Here is an 18,040-nt window from a genome sequence, read left to right on the forward strand (position 1 = left end):
AATTGTTTACTTCCCCCTCAATCTACACACACAATACCCCATAATGACAAAGCAAAAACAGGTTTACATTTTTTTACAAATGTATAAAAAAAGTTCAGACCCTTTACTCAGTACTTTGTTGAAGCATCTTTGGCAGCGATTACAAGCTTGAGCCTTCTTGGGTATGACACGACAAGCTTGGCACACCTGTATTTGGGGAGTTTCTCCCATTCTTCTCTGCAGATCCTCTCAAGCTCTGTCAGGTTAGATGGGGAGCATCACCGCACAGCTATTTTCAGGTCTCTCCAGAGATGTTAGATCAGGTTCAAGTCCGTTCTCTGGCTGGGCCACTCAAGGACATTCAGAGACTTGTCCCGAAGCCACTCCTGCGTTGTCTTGGTTGTGTGCTTAGGGTCGTTGTCCTGTTGGAAGGTGAACCTTTGGCCCAGTCTGAGGTCCTGAGTGCTCTGGAGCAGGTTTTCATCAAGGATCTCTCTGTAGTTTGCGCCGTTCATCTTTCACTCGATCCTGACTGGTCTCCCAGTCCCTGCCGCTGGAAAACATCCCCACGGCATGATGCTGCCACCACCATGCTTCACCGTAGGAATGGTGCCAGGTCTCCTTCCCATTGACACTTTGAACTCTTTGGCCTGAATGCTATCTTGATTTCATCAGACCAGAGAATCTTTTTTCTCATGGTGTAAGAGTCCTTTAGGTGACTTTTGGCAAACTCCAAACAGGCTGTCATGTGCCTTTTAAATGAGGAGTGGCTTTCATCTGGCCACTCTACCATAAAGGCCTGATTGGTGGAGTGCTGCAGAGATGGTTGTTCTTCTGGAAGGCTTTCCGCATCTCCACAGAGGAACTTTGGAGCTCTGTCAGAGTGACCAACAGGTTCTTGGTCACCTCCATCACCAAGGCCCTTCTTCCCCGATCGCTCAGTTTGTGGGGGCGGCCAGATCTAAGAAAAGTATTGGTAGTTCCAAACTTCTTCCATTTAAGAATAATGGAGGCCACTGTGTTCTTGGGGACCTCCAATGCTGTATACATTTTTTGGTATTTGTGCCTTGACACAATCCTGTCAATTTTAGAAAAGCTGTAACGTAACAAACTATGGAAAAATAGAAGGGGTCTGAATACTTTTTGAATGCACTGTATGGGGAGATTCAGGCACCGTGGACAGAAGGTGAATGGTGGGCTGCTGCGCTGGTACTGTGAAAACTTGTCCACCACCTCAAGAGGAATGGGTAAGCAGAGAATGAAAACAGGAAACATGGTTCGCTGTCTGTACACGGAGGTGCTGTGGTGGAGAGAGGGTCAGTAGGTCTGGGGTGTGGTAGAGAGACGGGGGGGGGTGTGCTCAGTCAGGCTTCCTGTCTTGGCACATTTTTTCCTGCCCATTTCCTTTCTGCTGAAAAATGCACCCAGCTCCTCCCCTCTTCCTCCACCTCAGGCCTAGTACCCGGTGCCAACCCAAACAGACCTCACAGCTCCAGACTTCCAGCTCCCCTATTATAATGTTTCCTTTGCCAGCCTCTTCCAAGTTGCCCCAATAGGTCAATTGGACATACTTTTTACATTTTGCAGAGACAGACACACAACATTTGTAGCTGTTTGACACTAATAATGCTCTCCTATTGACAACGACTGCTTTAGATGGATATCTTGAACTAAGAATACCTACTAGCCACTTCCTGAAAAGTTACTCACTTCACATTACGTCACACTAGACAGACTGTGTGAAAAACACAAACTAATTCCTGAAGAAGAGCTGACGTAATAAAAGCACTGTAAAAGGGCAAGCACATCTGCAGCTGAATTAGTTTGTGGTTTCTCTATGCACATTCGCACTAATTAACCTTGATAAAGATGCTATGACACTGTAGAAATGTAATATCGTCTTACAAGACTAGGTTTTAGTTTACCTTAACAACAATAGTAGGGCCTATACCCAAGATGTAAACGGCAAGGCTGTTCTCTGGGCCCTCTTTGAAAACGATTTGATATCTGTTTTTGATTCTTGCATCTGCCAAGAGCGTTGATGTTTTCATACCGTTGTCTCTCAGTTCATGACATAAATGACCAAAGCAGAGGACACTGACAGGCAGGCCTTTATCCTCCTCTGGCTGAGATGGAGAGGAATTCGTCTCGGAGAGCAGCCTTGAGGCTTCGTCTGTTTGATCCAGAGCAGTGAACAGCGCTCCAATAACATATTTATAACATGACTTTGAGCAACCGGTGTTGCTTCCAAGAACAACTGAGAAACTTTTTCCACATCACAACCAGTGTCTGTCACAAACAAACTGTTGTGTGTCCTCAGCAGCTACCTCCATGCCAATGAGCTTTCAGGGAGGAGCACAAAGCCCCTGGAGATGCTTTCGTATCAGCCCCCTCCCCCCACTCCTCTATACAGAGCCAGAGTAGCCTACACTGTGTTGGCACTGAAAGGGCAGTTTTGGTGCTTTGGTCCTGCTAGTACACCTGCTCCGGAACTCACACCAAGTCCTGCCAGTGTTGAACTGACCCTGAGGGGATTTCTCAAGCGGGGATTCCCCTATTCACAAATTACTAATCAACGTTCTCCATCGGCTGTCGAAGGCCATTCATGATCAATCATTCACAACAGCATACATAGCCTCTATCACTATAACCCATGATATTTGCAATAACACTCATGCTGTAATAAAAATGTGATGGTTGTGTGTCAATAAGAGTGATTATTCGTCTGAACTAAATCATGCATGGTTTGTTTTTATAATGCTGTATGTCCCTGGTTGTTCGTATTTATTTTTTTTACATTTATGGATTGTGCAATTCAACCTATTACTAAATAAGCTGCTGTCTCTAGTAGCCTTATAGAAAGTATTTAGCTGACCATGACACACATTGTAAAGCAGCTGGGCTACCATAAATGTCTGACATCGCTATCGTCCAACAAAACAACACTACAGTCAGATAGCTCGTTGACATTCTAGTCACCGTGAAAAACGTACGCGTGCTTACGTTATCTAAAGACTATAGAGAACGGGCTACTGTGAACAAATAAAAAGGGGGAAACATCCGATCCGTCCAGGGAAATTCGTTAGCAAACTATAGCCCAATACACTAGTTATAGCCTACACTAAAACATGCATCTGACTGGAGTCTGGACTATCCTATAACAAACCATATCCTACACGGCCAACTTACAAAACACCACCTCGATATAGTTTAATGATCAGCAACTGATTTAGAGCGAACATAAACATATGCAGTATCTTACATTTCCTGAAGAAACAATCCTGGTATCAAATTAGTTCGCTCTCACCCTAAACATGCATATCTGTTGCGCCTTTAACGCAATAATGCTCAATGGAAAAACAAATCGATATCTGGAAACCTACCATTTTACTAAGATCCATAGTCTCAGAAAAATGCCGGGTGGCTGTGAGATCAAAGACAAAGCGGGTCGCTGGCAATACTTCCGACACAATACTCTACAACTGGGAAATGAGAAATCTAGAAACGCTTTTGAGGGAAAGGGTGGTGGAGTGGGCCCGTTAACTCAACATGTGTCCCGATTTGGTATCAAATTCTTTCCTTCCGTGTCCATTCTACTCTCCCCGGTCTTACGTGCTCAGTTAACGGTGGGGGCTCCCAAACACAGCATCCGACTGTCAAGAAGCGGAACCGAACTCTCTAGAAAACGACAGTCTACACACGGGAACGTGTACCGTACGCTGCTTCTCTGCATTTTCCGCATATAGGTTTCATACCATTTTAGATTGCTGTATTTAAAAACGACATGACAGTTTCTAAGCATCGAGTATTTAATATCTGTCCGGGGCTTTTGTGTAAACAACAGCGTGCTCTCACTGAGACAATAGGTGCAGACCGGGGATGGCACAAACCCCCGCCCAAACTAACCTCGTTCCTCACCATGTAACAAATTATACAATCCTGAAGAAAAAAAAAACGATCAAAGAAAAGATGAGAAGGCGAGACACCAGAGCAGCGTGGCTCGGACACACTACAAATAATCATGATGGTAAACAATGTAACTTTCCATCACCAGTATAACAATTCATCAGTGATTGGGTGACTGCTTACATGTGGCCATAACATTACTCTCTGATGTAGGCCTATGTCTATGGGCCATATTGAAATATGATGTGCTATACGAAAAGTGTAGCCTACAGTAGCATAATTAAAGTAAGTCACTGTCAACATCAAAGATATGCTGTGCCTCTACTGCAAAAAGGAGCCGTTTTCAGTCTTCAGCTATGCTGAGGCAATGTGGCTATAAACTTTAGCCGACAGAGTAATTGTAGGTAAATAGTGCCCCCCTCTGGTTACTCTGAGACAGGTTTATATCAGAATCATGAAATGATTGCACTGTGGAACCGTCACAAAAGAAATCGAACAGCTCAGATAATTTCAGATAGCTATTCAAAGAGTAGCCTCCTTAATTATAGAAAAAGCACAAACAAGTCAATATTAGACCAAGCATATCATTCTTTAGCCTCATTTCGGAATTGTTTGCACGTCATGCACGAAAAGCACATGAACAAATAAAGTTACTATTATTATAACTACTAGGGCCAACTGAAGAGCATAGTCCACAGTAATCATTATGTGACCCATTCTCCTGCTGGCAGACTGGCCGCTCCACACAAACAGTCACGCTTCAGACAAAGCCTGCTCTTCACCACAGTCTCTTCACTTCCTGGTACTGTGTGGGTGGACCCACCGAGCACAGCTTTATGGAGAGGCTGCAATTCTCACATACACTACTCTAGGCCTCTATGAGTATCATGTTTAAATTGTAGTCAGTTGTAGAATATTGATTGTTTACAAAACTTCTGAGTTTCTCTTTTCATCTGGGTCCCCATACATTGATTCCGCCTTGGTGATGGTGGTGCCGAGCACACACACACACACCAAGTTTCAAGGGTGAAAGTCCTCTCTGTCTCAATTCTGTGGGCAAAGTTCATATAATGGCCTTGAACACAGCTGAGACAAAACAGTTCCTGACCAAAAATCAACTTACTGGTAGGTCACGCCGGCATTTCATTGCGGAGTAGGCCCTTCTAGCCAGTTGGCCAGACTCAGGGCATATCGCTACTGTGTGTGAGAACAGTATCCACTAAGCAATACTGGTTTTACTCAATAATAATATCAAGTCTGATAGAAGTTAGAACTAAAATCACAAGTATTATTGTAATGATGAACTCAATAATACAAATGTAGGTCCTTGTGATGATGTAACCTAAGCATCCAATGTCCAATTAACTTTTTTCAGCTTGTAAAATATCTAATCCACTCCAAATTAAATGCCAGAGTTAATGCCATTGTGAGCTCATCTCAGCACTTTGTTCCAATGGCTGACCTGCCACTCATGTCCAGGACTTTTTAATTTACAGCCGGTGCAATGAGGCCACAGGCCAGTGCCTGTATGTTTTTGCTGCCTCAGTGGTTTTAGTGGGCCAGGGCCGCTTTCGCTCTCCCTGTGCATGTGTGTATGTAACTACCTCTCTCTGGTTATAATGACAGGGTACAAGCACAGGGTGGGTGTAACAACAAAGGCAGGAAGAGAAAAAAGGAAGAGCAAGAGTATTTGTAACAGACAGAGAGATTAGACAGTCCACCCTGCTGTGCTGCTCATGCCCAAGGGACATTCCACAGCTGCCAGGGCACCACAGTGCCCCGCTAAAGGGGGCAAAGGCGTTCTCTTAGTCAAACCAAGGTACATGATCTAAGAACTAAACTGTTAACATCGTCCAAAAGTGTCAGAATGACTCTTACTCTCAAAAAGCAGAGGATTTCAACACCCACCATCTCAGATTGTTTTGAAATTGTTTATGTTATTAGAAACATAAGATTAGCATTCCTGCAACATCATTTAGTTCAAATTTTATTTGATCTGAGAAATTATGCTAATTGATTGCACCAAAATTGGCCAATTTAATTTATAGGATTCATATAATATTCAATAAATATAGTACCTAACATCCAATTTGGACTAAACGGTTTTCTAACAATGAGTAAGACATGAGGAATCCAAAGAAATTGTCACCCACGGACCCCCCACCCCAATAACGAGTATATAGTATCAGTTCTCTATGTCTGACAAGCAGTATGGAACTGCAGCTCAGAGTATTGTTTCTTCATTCCCAGTGAATTTGGTGATGTTTTTCTCCACTGTTCAGTGAAAGTCATTGAAGTTGTTAGGTTTGTGTCCCATCCAACATCCTGATATTACCAGGTTCTGGCCACTAGATGGTACTGTTCCAGGTGATTACTCTTATTTTAAAGGCGGCTTTTGACAATTTCTTTGGATTCTTCATTGAATCGCTATGAATCCTATAAATTAAAAATGGCAAATTTGGGTGCAATCAATTAGCTTATTTTCTCAGAGATCTAATTATATTTCAACCAAATAATGTTGCAGGAATGCTAAATCTTTTCTGTTTCTAACAGAAACAATTTAAGATAGCGGGTGTTATGGCTTGCTGAAACGACCCATACTGAATATCCAGAGGCAGCCTGCCTTGGAGAGCTGTGGGATGCAGGAGGCAGGCAGGAAGGATCTGGATCTAAATGTAAGGCCTTAATTATGTAAGCCACACTGCTGTGTGGTGGAGTCGATCTCAGGATGTATCCCACAATAGAAAGCCCAGTCTGGGAGACCCAGGAGAGGTTCTAAAGTGGGGTGCCGGGCTGAACGGAAGTAGCCTTCCCACAGACGCAGCCATGTTTCTCTCATTTCAGACGACTATCCAGACAGACACTCTGTCATTGTAGCAGGCAGTACTTAGCTATGGTTTCTGACCACAACAGTGGTGTTCATCACCATAGTGCATTCCAGGGAAGATGGATGGAAAAACATCAACATGTAGTCTAGGCCTTCTAGCCTATTTCAGGAATAAATAGAAACTAATTAAACCAGGACTCTTTTATTGTTTCAAGACAAATAGTTTCTCAAGATGGTCACTGAGCTCATTTTTAACAACTGTGTCATTATGTTTCATGACCGATGAGAAACTGTTACGTAGCAGTACAACTGTGACTCCAGAGAGAGGCATGGTGTAACCGATGTGAAATGGCTAGTTAGTTAGCGGTGGTGCGCGCTAATAGCGATTCAATCGGGTGACGTCACTCGCTCTGCGACCTTATGTAGTTGTGCCCCTTGCTCCGCGGCTTTTGTGGCGCGATGGGTAACGATGCTTCGTGGGGTGTCAGTTGTTGATGTGCGCAGAGGGTCCCTGGTTCAAACACAGGTTGGGACGAGGAGAGGGACGGAAGCTATACTGTTACAATGGCAGTACTTCATAAACAACTCCACCATAGATTAATTCCATCCACAAATAGAGAGAGCATTACTAATTTCAGGTCTCTAAACATGTCATTATATGTATGCTGTATGTGTTACCTGGCCCTGGGTGAGGTATTTTGTATAACTCTGCAGACAAAATGATGGAGCGAGGACTCGGAGTCTGAACACACCCTTGTTGTTTACCCGACTCTCAGGCTTTAAGCCTCGCCGAGATAGGAGCCCTGGGACCCATAACTTCACCCGTACCACTATCAGTCTACTCTAGAGACTTGTTCTGTGTCAATGCATTTCTATACACCATAAAAAGACTGCATTTTGCCAACTCCTATGTTCATTTGTGTAACAGCACAAACAAATCTGGGACCAGGCCAGATTGTATTAGAGTGCTTGTGCCTGAACAGAGGAGCTGGAAGGAGGTCTTATAGCAGAGCCAAACTGGTGGTTTTAGGACAGTGGTGAAAGCCAGCAGATTCAGGCAGATCCAAGCCACAACAGATCAGATTAACTCGGGATGATCCCTATATTAAAGCACAAACAAGATTTCACTGATTCCTCCCTGCGCCGCGGAACAGCTTTAGGACTGCTGTCAAAAATCTACCATAACAAAAACAACTGCCATAACCAGATTAGGAATCATATCCAATTTGAGCAATTTTGAGAGGAATGTGGTGTGATTGATTTTAGGTGAAAGCCTAAACTTGTCTATGTCACAGTCACAGCACACTACGACTACAAGAGACAGCAAAACTTTGCTCTCTGGATGAATCTTCAGTCCCACAAATGAGTGCTCAAAAGCTTACTGATTAATTTAGCAGTGGTCGTAGTAGAAGATGGGAAAAGCAGGTTGCAGCCACCGCTGAAAAATAAATAATCCAGCAGAGCATGGTAATTTAGAGGCTTGATTTTTCTGACCTACTTTTTTGACTGGTCTGGGAAGAGGGGGGAGAGACCGCCAAGCAGAAAGTGTCTTGTCCACACAGCTCAGTAGCTTGCATGAAAAATGAGCATGCGTTTTTCTGGACTTCAGCTCTTGAGTAACAGCCTATCAGCTACATGGGATGGATAATTCATAGAACATCCAAACCATTAAAAAAGGGGAATCTGCAGTTGCTACATCCATTTTTGGATGTATACCCGTTGATTCTTGAAGAATATAACTTAGAAATGGCTCATGAGCTTAATTCAACTGTCCTACCCCATCAGAACCTAGAATATAAGCTTGTTTTACTCCAATGTTTGTAAACAAACACTATATAGCCTCAAAATATGAATTCTCCAGCCCCATCCCTCAGTTTTCTACAGAAACACTGTTTGAACTGCGGATTGCCCCTTTAATCCGCATCAACAAACAGTGCTGCTCAGTTCCACCATTTTTTCCTTCCTTTCTCACAATTCATTTCCCTGTATCAGAGCAACAATGATAGTCCCACCCAGCTCTCTCACACACCCCAGTATGTAGGCTGATTGCACTTTCCAGAACCCATCACAATGTCCCAGGTCAATAGTTCTAGTGCTGTGTCCAGGAGTCACTAATAGGCTTTTACTGCAGTTCGATACATGGTAGTGGTATTTATGGATAGTCCAGGCAGACACACAAAGCATGTTTGCCTACCTCTCTGAATAGTCCAGGCAAACGCATACAGAATTTAGCCTCTCTCTCACAGTTGTGGGCGTCACCTCTCCTGAGATATGGTAAATCAGACCTGTTCTTATCAGACAGAATTCCTCAAAAGGGCTACATCTGTGCTCTTAGGACTGACCCATTTCAACAGATTTGTATCTTGCACTGAAGACCCAACACTGATGTCATGTCTCTATAATCTTTGCAATGTCAATTTTATGTGATGGCATATTTTCTCTCTGCTCCTACGTGTGCTAGGCTATTTGAGGCAGAGCCATCAAAAACTTATATCAGAGATGTTACCCCCTGCTAAGAATAGGGATGATGTTGGCTTGCTATTGTGTGGTGGTACTATAGTACTGCATTGTACTACAAACATCGTAAACAATGCATTCATGTAAACACTCGCTGATTTAGGTCAAGTTGGCGCGCATGGATCATGAGTAATGTTCACAAAAAAATCTATGGATATTCGAACGTGCGAGGCAGCACAAATCAGTCAAGCAGATGAATCATGACATGTCCGCACGTTCACGCTGAAAGGATCATTGCCAATTTCAACGCAACGGACTGTTCCAACTCGAAGCTTTACCAGAACTATTATAATATCTTCACATTTTAGTCCCTTCTAATTCTGTAAACGAAATCCCGAAATCCCCAAGTTCCCACTAAACAAGTGTTCAAGTGTTTTACCTGACCGCGTTCAAAGTTCTCCTTTTCAAGTTCAAAACTGTTGGCACCACCGGTCCGACGAATCAGCGCTTTGTGAATTGGGTTCGGTACTTGCTGCATGGAACTCTTCACTCGGTCCATTGTGTCTCTTTAGAATTTCCACAGAAAAATAATATTTCTACAAAGTCATCGTCAAATTATTTCTAAAATTTGACAATAATAGTCCATGCAGTCGACTAATTCAGGAGGTCATTTCGCCTGTCCACTGCGTCTCCCTCTGTAGGCGATGTCATGTTTTTAAGCTGGGTCCGTAACCAAGTAGGAGGTGGGATTTTACTAGTTGCGAAGTGGTCAATACCAGTTGGATGCGTTCATGTGCTTTGAATTCGTTGACAAACGCAGAGTGGCTTATGCCCAACGGCTGTGTAGACCATAAACTAAAGGTACAGCTATCATGCTTGTAAACAAATGATAGTGTTCAGAAAATATATTAATAAATTGCTTTTTTTAAATAATGCATTGTTTTGCATTTAACTGCCAAAATGCTGTTATCAAGATAATTTTCTTAGTAGGTGGTAAGCTTGTGAGAGAAATGGGAGCTAATGATGATATAAGAGTTTCCCACTAGTAATTACCATTTGGAAGGCCATTCAAGTGGATTTTTCCCAGTCCTATGTGGTAAATTCCCACTCCCCACTTGGTTATGAACACAGCATTAAGCCTGATGTACAGTGGGGTTGCTGGTTGTCAGCTGGAGGAGAATAGTTGGGTCAGGTTAAGTTTAAGTTTTTTCTTCTTCTGGTTATCTAGATCTCTAGCGCCCTCTTGAGGCATGAAGCTTAAAGCATCAGACAAGCTCGATGCATATATTGATTTTATTAAAACATGTATGTATGGAAAAATACATATTTAAACATTTCAAGCAATGACTGGTCGAAAGAACAGATGACATTCAGTTGACCAAGATTTTTTTTAGACAGCCCTATCCTGGTGCCCTATTATTTGAAAATGATTGATTTTGATATTATGCTCAATTACGCATGGTTGAAGACACATGATAGCGTTTGGGTTGTTAGTACAGACTTTATCACGATAATGTAAATATAGACAAGCCTGTAGGAAAAGTCCATGTTTATGACTGTAGGCCTACATTCAGTGTCTAATTGAGTTTTTGCTGCAATAGCCTACATAATAGACACAGCATGCCAGTGGCCTATTAATTTTTTATTCAGAGTAAACAATGAACTAAGGAACTAAATTAAAAATATGGTGGTTATAGTATGGTCTAATAATATGTGTGTAATATATGTTTTTATGGATATGGTTATAATATGTTATTATATACAAAACCAGTCAAACGTTTGGACACCTACTCATTCAGGGATTTTTCTTTATTTTACTATTTCTACATTGTATGATATGAAATATGAAATAACACATATGGAGTCATGTAGTAACCAAAAAAATGTTAAATAATTCCAAATATTTTTTATATTTTATATTCTTCAAAGGAGCCACCCTTTGCCTTGATGACAGCTTTGCACACTCTTGGCATTCTCTCAATCAGCTTCACCTGGAATGCTTTTCCAACAGTCATGAAGGAGTTTCCACATATGCTGAGCACTTGTTGGCTGCTTTTCCTTCACTCTGCGGTCCAACTCATCCCAAACCATCTCAATTGGGTTGAGATCAGGTGATTGTGGAGGCCAGGTCATCTGATGCAGCACTCCATCACTCTCCTTCTTGGTCAAATAGCCCTTACACAGACTGGAGGTGTGTTGGATCATTGTCCTGTTGAAAAACAAATGATAGTCCCACTAAGCGCAAACCAGATGGGATGGCATATCGCTGCAGAATGCTGTGGTAGCCATGCTGGTTAAGTGTGCCTTGAATTCTAAATAAATCACAGAAACTGTCACCCGCAAAGCCCCCCCACACCATCACACCTCCTCCATGCTTCACGGTGGGAACCACACATGCGGAGATCATCCATTCACCTACTCTGCATGTCACAAAGACACGGCGGTTGGAACCACAAATCTCAAATTTGGAATCATCAGACCAAAGGACAGATGTCCACCAGTCTAATGTCCATTGCTCGTGTTTCTTGGCCCAAGCAAGTCACTTCTTATTATTGGTGTCCTTTAGTAGTAGTTTCTTTGCAACAATTTGACCATGAAGGCCTGATTCAAGCAGTCTCCTCTGAACTGTTGATGTTGAGATGTCTCTGTTACTTGAGCTCTGTGAAGCATTTATTTGGGCTGCAATTTTCTGAGGTTGGTAACTCTAATGAACTTATACTCTGCAGCAGAGGTAACTCTGGGTCTTCCTTTCCTGTGTCGGTCCTCATGAGAGCCAGTTTCATCATAGCGCTTGATGGTTTTTGCGACTGCACTTGAAGAAACTTGAAGCTAAGTAGTAACATTAACATGATGCCTTCTAATTGTAGTTGCAGGACTCATAATATACAGGAGAATAATCGCCTTACGGCGCAATCATTAGGCAAGGGTAATTTCAGTGTAGGAAAGGATGAAACAGTGTCTGTGCCACCAGTAAGTACAGATGGTAGTATAAATCCCCTCGCACAGTTCCCGCAGCCGGACAACTTTCTCATGGCTTCTGGAGGGAAATGCTGTAGCAATGCTCAAACGGTGTCGCTCATTCAGCCGACAGAAACTTTCAACCAGTTCTCCCCATTAAACAGCGAGTCGGAGTCAGAGGCCGAGACTTCTCTGGACTCTACTCCTCCCGTTACGGGGTCTGAGATGCCAAAGACTCCCACCATTAGCTCTGACAAATTGAAAACCCTAGTCATTGGCGACTCCATTACCTGCAGTATTAGACTTAAAACGAATCATCCAGCGATCATACACTGTTTACCAGGGGGCTGGGCTACCGACGTTAAGGCTAATCTGAAGATGGTGCTGGCTAAAGCTAAAACTGGCGAGTGTAGAGAGTATAGGGATATTGTTATCCACGTCGGCACCAACGATGTTAGGATGAAACAGTCAGAGGTCACCAAGCGCAACATGCCTTCAGCGTGTAAATCAGCTAGAAAGATGTGTCGAGTAATTGTCTCTGGCCCCCTCCCAGTTAGGGGGAGTGATGAGCTATACAGCAGAGTCTCACAACTCAATTGCTGGTTGAAAACTGTTTTCTGCCCCTCCCAAAAGATAGAATTTGTAGATAATTGGCCCTCTTTCTTGGACTCACCCACAAACAGGACCAAGCCTGGCCTGTTGAGGAGTGACGGACTCCATCTTAGCTGTTAGCCAGCCTGCCAGCTTAGTGGAGTCTGCCACTAGCACAGTCAGGGTAGTCAGCTTAGCTATCCCCATTGAGACCGTGTCTGTGCCTCGACCTAAATTGGGCAAAACTAAACATGGCGGTGTTCGCCTTAGCAATCTCACTGGAATAAAGACCTCCTCCATTCCTGCCATAATTGAAAGAGATTGTGATACCTCACATCTCAAAATAGGGCAACTTAATGTTAGATCCCTCACTTCCAAGGCAGTTATAGTCAATGAACTAATCACTGATCATAATCTTGATGTGATTGGCCTGACTGAAACATGGCTTAAGCCTGATGAATTTACTGTGTTAAATGAGGCCTCACCTCCTGGTTACACTAGTGACCATATCCCCCGTGTATCCCGCAAAGGCGGAGGTGTTGCTAACATTTATGAAAGCAATTTCAATTTGAGCTTCTAGTCATGAAATCTATGCAGCCTACTCAATCACTTTTTATAGCTACTGTTTACAGGCCTCCTGGGCCATATACAACGTTCCTCACTGAGTTCCCTGAATTCCTATCAGACCTTGTAGTCATGGCAGATAATATTCAAATTTTTGGTGACTTTAATATTCACATGGAAAAGTCCACAGACCCTCTCCAAAAGGCTTTCGGAGCCATCATCGACTCAGTGAGTTTTGTCCAACATGTCTCCGGACCTACTCACTGCCACAGTCATACTCTGGACCTAGTTTTGTCCCGTGGAATAAATGTTGTGTATTTTAATGTTTTTCCTCATAATCCTGGACTATCGTACCACCATTTTATTACATTTGCAATCGCAACAAATAATCTGCTTAGACCCCAACCTAGGATCATCAAAAGCTGTGCTATAAATTCTCGGACAACCCAAAGATTCCTAGATGCCCTTCCTGACTCCCTCCGCCTACCCAAGGAAGTCAGAGTACAAAAATGAGTTAACCACCTAACTGAGGAACTCATTTTAACCTTGAGTAATACCCTAGATGAAGTCGCACCCCTAAAAACAAAAAAACATCTGTCATAAGAAACTAGCTCCCTGGTATACAGAAAATACCCGAGCTCTGAAGCAAGCTTCCAGAAAATTGGAACGGAAATGTCTCCACACCAAACTGTAAGTCTTCCGACTAGCTTGGAAAGACAGTACCGTGCAGTATCGAAGAGCCCTCACTGCTGCTCGATCATCCTATTTTTCTAACTTAATTGAGTAAAATAAGAACAATCCAACATTTATTTTTGATACTGTCGCAAAGCTAACTAAAAAGCAGCATTCCCCAAGGATGGCTTTCACTTCAGCAGTGATAAATTCATCAACTTCTTTGAGGAAAAGATCATGATGATTAGAAAGCAAATTACGGACTCCTCTTTAAATCTCCGTATTCCTCCAAAGCTCAGTTGTCCTGAGTCTGCACAACTCTGCCAGGACCTAGGATCAAGGGAGACACTCAAGTGTTTTAGTACTATATCTCTTGACACAATGATATCTTTCTTTCTTTCTCTCTCTCGGAGGACCTGAGCCCTAGGACCATGCCTCAGGACTACCTGGCCTGATGACTCCTTGCTGTCCCCAGTCCACCTGGCCGTGCTGCTGCTCCAGTTTTAATTGTTCTGCTTGCGGCTATGGAACACTGACCTGTTCACCGGACGTGCTATCTGTCCCAGACCTGCTGTTTTCAACTCTCTAGAGACAGCAGGAGCGGTAGAGATACTCTGAATGAGCGGCTATGAAAAGCCAACTGACATTTACTCCTGAGGTGCTGACCTGTTGCACCCTCGACATCCACTGTGATTATTATTATTTGACCCTGCTGGTCATCTATGAACATTTGAACATCTTGGCCATGTTCTGTTATAATCTCCACCCGGCATAGCCAGAAGAGGACTGGCCATCCCTCATAGCCTGGTTTCTCTCTAGGTTTCTTCCTAGGTTCTGGCCTTTCTAGGGAGTTTTTCCTAGCCACCGTGCTTCTACACCTGCATTGCTTGCTGTTTGGGGTTTTAGGCTGGGTTTCTGTACAGCACTTTGAGATATCAGCTGATGTAAGAAGGGCTTTATAAATACATTTTATTTGATTTGATTCAAAGTTCTTGAAATTTTGCGTATTGACTGACCTTCATGTCTTAAGTAATGATGGACTGTTGTTTTTCTTTGCTTATTTGAGCTATTCTTGCCATAATATGGACTTGGTATTTTACCAAATAGGTCTATCTTCTGTATACCACCCATAACTTGTCACAACATAACTGATTGGCTCAAACGCATTAAGAAGAAAATAAATTCCACAAATTAACTTTTAACGGGGCACACCTGCATTCCAGGTGACTACCTCATGAAGCTGGTTGAGAGTGTACAAAGCTGTCATCAAGGCAAAGGGTGGCTTCTTTGAAGAATCTAAAATATAAAATATATTTTGATTTGTTTGACACATCTTTGGTTAATACTTGATTCCATAAGTGTTATTTCATAGTTTTGATGTCTTCACTATTATTCTACAATGTAGAAAATAGTACAAATAAAGAAAAACCCTTGAATGAGTATCTGTGTCCAAATGTTTGACTGGTACTGTAGGTAACAGGAGCTTGCATGTCACCAGTCCACTCCTGTGGGCATTGAATTAGATCATTTCCATGGTTTCTGCTGGCCCTCTCATATTTGATAGCTGGCAACAGGCTGGTTTTCTGTACAGTACTTTGACAGTAGTGCTGGCAGGCAGTGCCTATCTTACTGTCTTGTTTGTCAACTGGGATTGAATCTCCAGGAATGTGCTGTATGTTTACTTATTCTCTCATGTGAAGAACTCTCATATCCTCTTATTGAGGGAAGATGGGTTGTGACCTAACCAGAAAAAACTCTGGCCAATAGTAAGGCTAGGCTATAAGTATGACCTGACAAGAGCAAACTCCTGGCCCTAGGCCACCTCCATCTGATATGCATCTTCATTATCAGGCAGAGCCATGTTGATGCATTAGGTAATATGCCATGATGTAGAATAAAATAGTGTGTGTGAGTAGTGTGTGTGTGTGTGTGTGTGTGTGTGTGTGTGTGTGTGTGTGTGTGTGTGTGTGTGTGTGTGTGTGTGTGTGTGTGTGTGTGTGTGTGTGTGTGTGTGAACAGTGTGTGTGTCCATAATCTTAAAAATACCTAACAGAAATCGAATCGCAAGATGTAATAGACATTGATCTGGGTTTGCAAACATTCAAGGAGTGGGACACAAACCCGGACGCTTAAAAGAAATCCCGCTACGCCCTCCGACGAACTATCAAACAGGCAAAGCTTTAACACAGGACTAAGATTGAATCCTACTTCACCAGTTCTGATGCTCATCGGATGTGGCAGGGCTTGCAAACTATCACGGATTACAAAGGGAAACCCAGCCGCAAGCTTCCCAGTGACGCAAGCCTGCCACAGGAGCTAAATGCCTTTTATGCTAGCTTCGAAGCAAGCAACACTGAACCATGCGTGAGAGTATCAGCTGTTCCGGACGACTGTGTGATCATGCTCTTCATAGCCAATGTGAGTAAGACCTTTAAACAGGTTAACATTCACAGGACGCATACTCAGAGCATGCGCTGACCAGCTGGCAAGTGTCTTCACTTATATTTTCAACCTCTCCCTGACCCAGTCTGTAGTACCTACATATTTTAAGTAGGCCACCAAAGGGACTACCCTTTGCCCAAGTACACCGGGATAACCTGTCTAAATTACTATTTACACTCACATCCGTAGCCATGCAATGCTTTGAAAGTCTGGTCATGACTCACATCAACACCATCATCCCAGACACCCTGGACCCACTTCAATTCGCATACCACCCCAAAAAGTGAACAGATAACGCAATCTCTATTGCACTCCACACTGGCCTTTACCACTTGGACAAAATTAACACCTATGTGAGAATGCTGTTCATTGACTACAGCTCAGCATTCAACAGCATAGTGCCCTCCATGCTCATCTCGAAGCTAAGGACCCTGGGACTGAACACCTCCCTTTGCAACTGGATCCTGGACTTCCTGATGGGCCGTCCCCAGGTGGTGAGGGTAGGCAGCAACACATCCGCCACGCTAGTGCCCTTCTGCACAACTCCAACACCATCATTAAGTTTGCAGAAAACATGATGGTGGTAGGCCTGATAAATTGACGATGATAAGAAAGTGTATAGGGATGAAGTCAGTGTGGTGCCAGGACAACAACCCCTCCCTCAACATCAGCAGAACAAAGTGGCTGATCGTTGACTACAGGAAACGGAGGGCCAAGCACACCCCATTCAGATCGACAGGGCTGTAGTGGAGCGGGTTGAGAGCTTCAAGTTTGCCGGTGTCCACATCACTAAGGATCTATCATGGTCCAAACACACCAATACATGACAATGCCTCTTCCCCCTGAGGAGGCTGAAAAGATTTGGCATGGGCCCTCAGATCTTCAAAAAGTTATACAGCTGCACCACTGAGAGCATCTTGACTGGCTGCATCACTGCTTGGTATGGCAACTGCTTGGCATCCGACTGCAAGGCGCTACAGAGGTTCTGTGTACGCCCCAATACATCACTGGGGCCAAGCTCCCAGCCATTCAGGACCTCTATACAGGCAGTGTCAGAGGAAGGCCCTAAAAATGGTCAAAGACTCCAGCCACCCAAGTCATAGTGTTCTCTCTGCTACCACATGGCAAGCGGTACCGATGCACCAAGTCTGGAACCAACAGGACCCTAAACAGCTTCTATCCCCAAGCCATAAGACTTCTAAATAGTTAACCAAATAGCTACCCGGACTATCAGCATTGACCCTTTTGCACAATCTTTTTTGACTCATCACATACGCTGCTGCTACTGTTTACTATCTGTTCCTTTATTCCTAGTTATATGTACTGTGCATTTGGAAAGTATTCAGACCCCTTCCCTTTTTCCACATTTTGTTATGTTACAGCCTTACTCTAAAATTGTTGAAATTCATTTTTTCCCTCATCAATCTACACACAATACTAAATAATGCCAAATCGAAAACAGGTTTTTAGAAATTTTAGCAAATGTATTTTATTGAACCTTTATTTAACTAGGCAAGTCAGTTAAGAACAAATTCTTATTTACAATGACGGCCTACACCGGCCAAACCCAGACGATGCTAGGCCAATTGTGCGCCGCCCTATGGGACTCCCAATCACGGCCGGTTGTGATACAGCCTGGATTCG

The 18,040-nt window shown here is 43.3% G+C and overlaps 1 protein-coding gene across 4 annotated transcripts in view; it reads right to left on the reverse strand.

The window, feature by feature from the left end:
• The window catches only part of LOC115163203 (huntingtin-interacting protein 1), a 42,623-nt gene extending 32,728 nt beyond the window's left edge, over positions 1–9,895 (reverse strand). For 2 of the 4 annotated variants that reach the window (XM_029714901.1, XM_029714899.1), the window contains exon 1: positions 9,609–9,895. In XM_029714901.1, the coding sequence (XP_029570761.1) occupies positions 9,609–9,728 (120 nt within the window). In that variant the 5' untranslated portion in view covers positions 9,729–9,895. Of the gene's footprint in view, positions 1–1,904; positions 3,220–3,362; positions 3,898–9,608 lie in introns of those variants that run through there. The other 2 variants (XM_029714900.1, XM_029714898.1) reach the window with 2 other exon arrangements.
• Positions 9,896–18,040: the final 8,145 nt, after the last annotated feature.

The sequence above is a fragment of the Salmo trutta genome, chromosome 26 (assembly GCF_901001165.1).
Source record: "Salmo trutta chromosome 26, fSalTru1.1, whole genome shotgun sequence".
Classification (NCBI taxonomy): Eukaryota; Metazoa; Chordata; class Actinopteri; order Salmoniformes; family Salmonidae; genus Salmo; species Salmo trutta.